General features: G+C 34.1%; 1 protein-coding gene across 1 annotated transcript in view; it reads left to right on the top strand.

The window, feature by feature from the left end:
* Nucleotides 1–2,317, top strand: part of LOC106871238 (poly(U)-specific endoribonuclease-A) — a 19,471-nt gene that overhangs the window by 12,832 nt on the left and 4,322 nt on the right. The window contains exon 3 of the mRNA XM_052977714.1: nt 307–399. Coding sequence (XP_052833674.1) covers nt 307–399 — 93 coding nt within the window. The remainder of the gene's footprint in view (nt 1–306; nt 400–2,317) is intronic.

Genomic DNA, 2,317 nt, shown 5'->3' with positions numbered 1-2,317 from the left:
TATATATATATACACATTTGTGTATGTGGGTGTATGTATATGCATGTATATATACATGTATGTATGTATGTGTATATACGCATAAATTTGTAGGTGCAGGTGTGGGTGTGTGGTAAGGAGCTTGCTTCCCAATCAGATATTTGTGAGTTCTACTCTAGCCTCAGTCTCACTAAATTCTTGGGAGTAGATTTCATTGATGGAAACTGAAAGAAGCCTATTGTATGCGTACGTGTGTGTGTGTGTGTGTGTGAGTCTGCTTATCTTTATGTAAAGTGATACATCCTTGTTTTCTCTTTCTCTTTTCAGGCTATGCTGGTTATCAGTCAAGAGACTTTGCAAAGGACAATCTTTTTGAGTGGTTTCATGAGGAAGACATCTTCAGTCGACCCACATATGCCGGTACGTAACTACAGACTCTTACACTCTAGCAACCAAATCCACTCTCAAGGCTTTGGTTGGCATCAGGCTCTAAGTAGAAGACACTCTAGTAGAAATTAAGCTTCATATATATATATATATCTCCAAAGTTTTAAATTTTTACATTTAAGAAAGAGACTTGATGCCAATATCCATATCAATGTATTTAATCCGATGTAACAATCCCTAAGGAGTCTAATTTAGATTTTTTGAGGTGAAATCTCATGCTATATTGGTAACGATTACATAGTTTACTTTGAAAAATTATATATATATATATATATATATATATATAATATAAATGATATATAAATATATGCATATATCCATACATATATGTACATACCTGCATCTATATGTATACATACATTCATATATGGGGACAGAACATCACAAAAAAAAAAGTGGATTTCTTACAAGGAAGAAATTAAAATCAATCTAAAGTTAAAAATAAGATAAAAATGACAGTAAAAGTATAAAATAAAAAATAAAATAAAATAAAATAAAATAGACTAAAAATAAAACTTATGGATTATTCTTACTGGTTTAGTGAGAGATAAAGGATGGATGGGAATTTGAACAATAGCTGTGGTAATGCATATCTAGTAAAACTTACTTATTGATCGTTATTGATTAGAATATGCAGATGCATAATTAAATGCAGACTTTAGATTAAAGCAATTGGACGTTGGGACAATAAACATCGAATCTATAGCGACTCATACGTGTTTTATTGAGCATATGCGTACAAATAAATATGCATGCACACACATATATCTACGTTTACACATGCATATAAATATTCCACCCACCCACCCACAAGCAACATGCCTTTATTGAAGAATCTTTCTTTTTGTGGCATGGGTCTTGACTGCCCTTTCTAGCATGTTAAAAATCCACATAGTGGTTATGGGGGGTTTAGTTCACAGGTGATCTAAACGATTAGGTATGCTAGGCAAGTGCTGTAACGGATTACTGGGGCTTCAAGTTTATAACCGAGATGGTAGCTATGGAGCCATTGCAGATTTCTGAAGCAGCGGATATATAATTATTAAAGAGGACAGCAAACATTAAGGCAAGGCAAACATCTCAAGTCTTATACAATATTATTATAGGAAGAAATTCAAAATCTTACAGCCATTTCTGGGATATCTCCAAGTTTGGGATATTCTGCCATCAGAGACAAATAGGGAACATGAGAATGGTATGTATTAATAAGATGACGACATAGAGGAAGGGAGTAAAAGAATAAGGAGATGGAAAGAAGAAAGAAAAAAAGAAGCATAAAAGTTCATAGTTCAACTTTCTGAAGTTATAGAAACCAGAACATGAGTCTTTCGATGCAATCCTATGTATAACCATGTGGGTTAAAAGTCCTGATTCTGTTATTGAATGTTGATATGTACAGGTCTTTTTTCTTGGGATGTCAACTATATCAGGACTTTTAACCCTCAATCGAAAGACTCATGTTCTGGTTTCTATAACTCCAGAAAGCTGAACTATGAACATTTATGCTTCTTTTTCCTTCTTTCTTCTTTCCATCTTCTTATTCTTTTACTCCCTCTATGTCGTCATCTTATTAATATATACCATTTCTCATTTTCCTTTTTTTTTTTCCTATTTGTCTCTGATGACAGAATATCCCAAACTTGGGGATATCCCAGAAACGGCTGGGTATACACACACACACACACACACACACGCATATAATGGAGGCCTCAAAAGACATTTGAAGAACCTCAAAGATCAGAACTTAACTGCAGCTCTTGGTGGTCCAAGTTGGATATGCAATCTATGTGGGTGTCTTTTCAAAACATTGTCTGGTTTAATCAATCACATCAGACACCATGTGCAGGAGGTGACCAGAACCTGCATAAAGAGTAGACAACTACCATATATA

Source organism: Octopus bimaculoides, chromosome 28 (assembly GCF_001194135.2).
Source record: "Octopus bimaculoides isolate UCB-OBI-ISO-001 chromosome 28, ASM119413v2, whole genome shotgun sequence".
Classification (NCBI taxonomy): Eukaryota; Metazoa; Mollusca; class Cephalopoda; order Octopoda; family Octopodidae; genus Octopus; species Octopus bimaculoides.
Note: the sequence above shows the minus strand (reverse complement) of the source record. Positions and strands in the feature narration are given on the sequence as shown.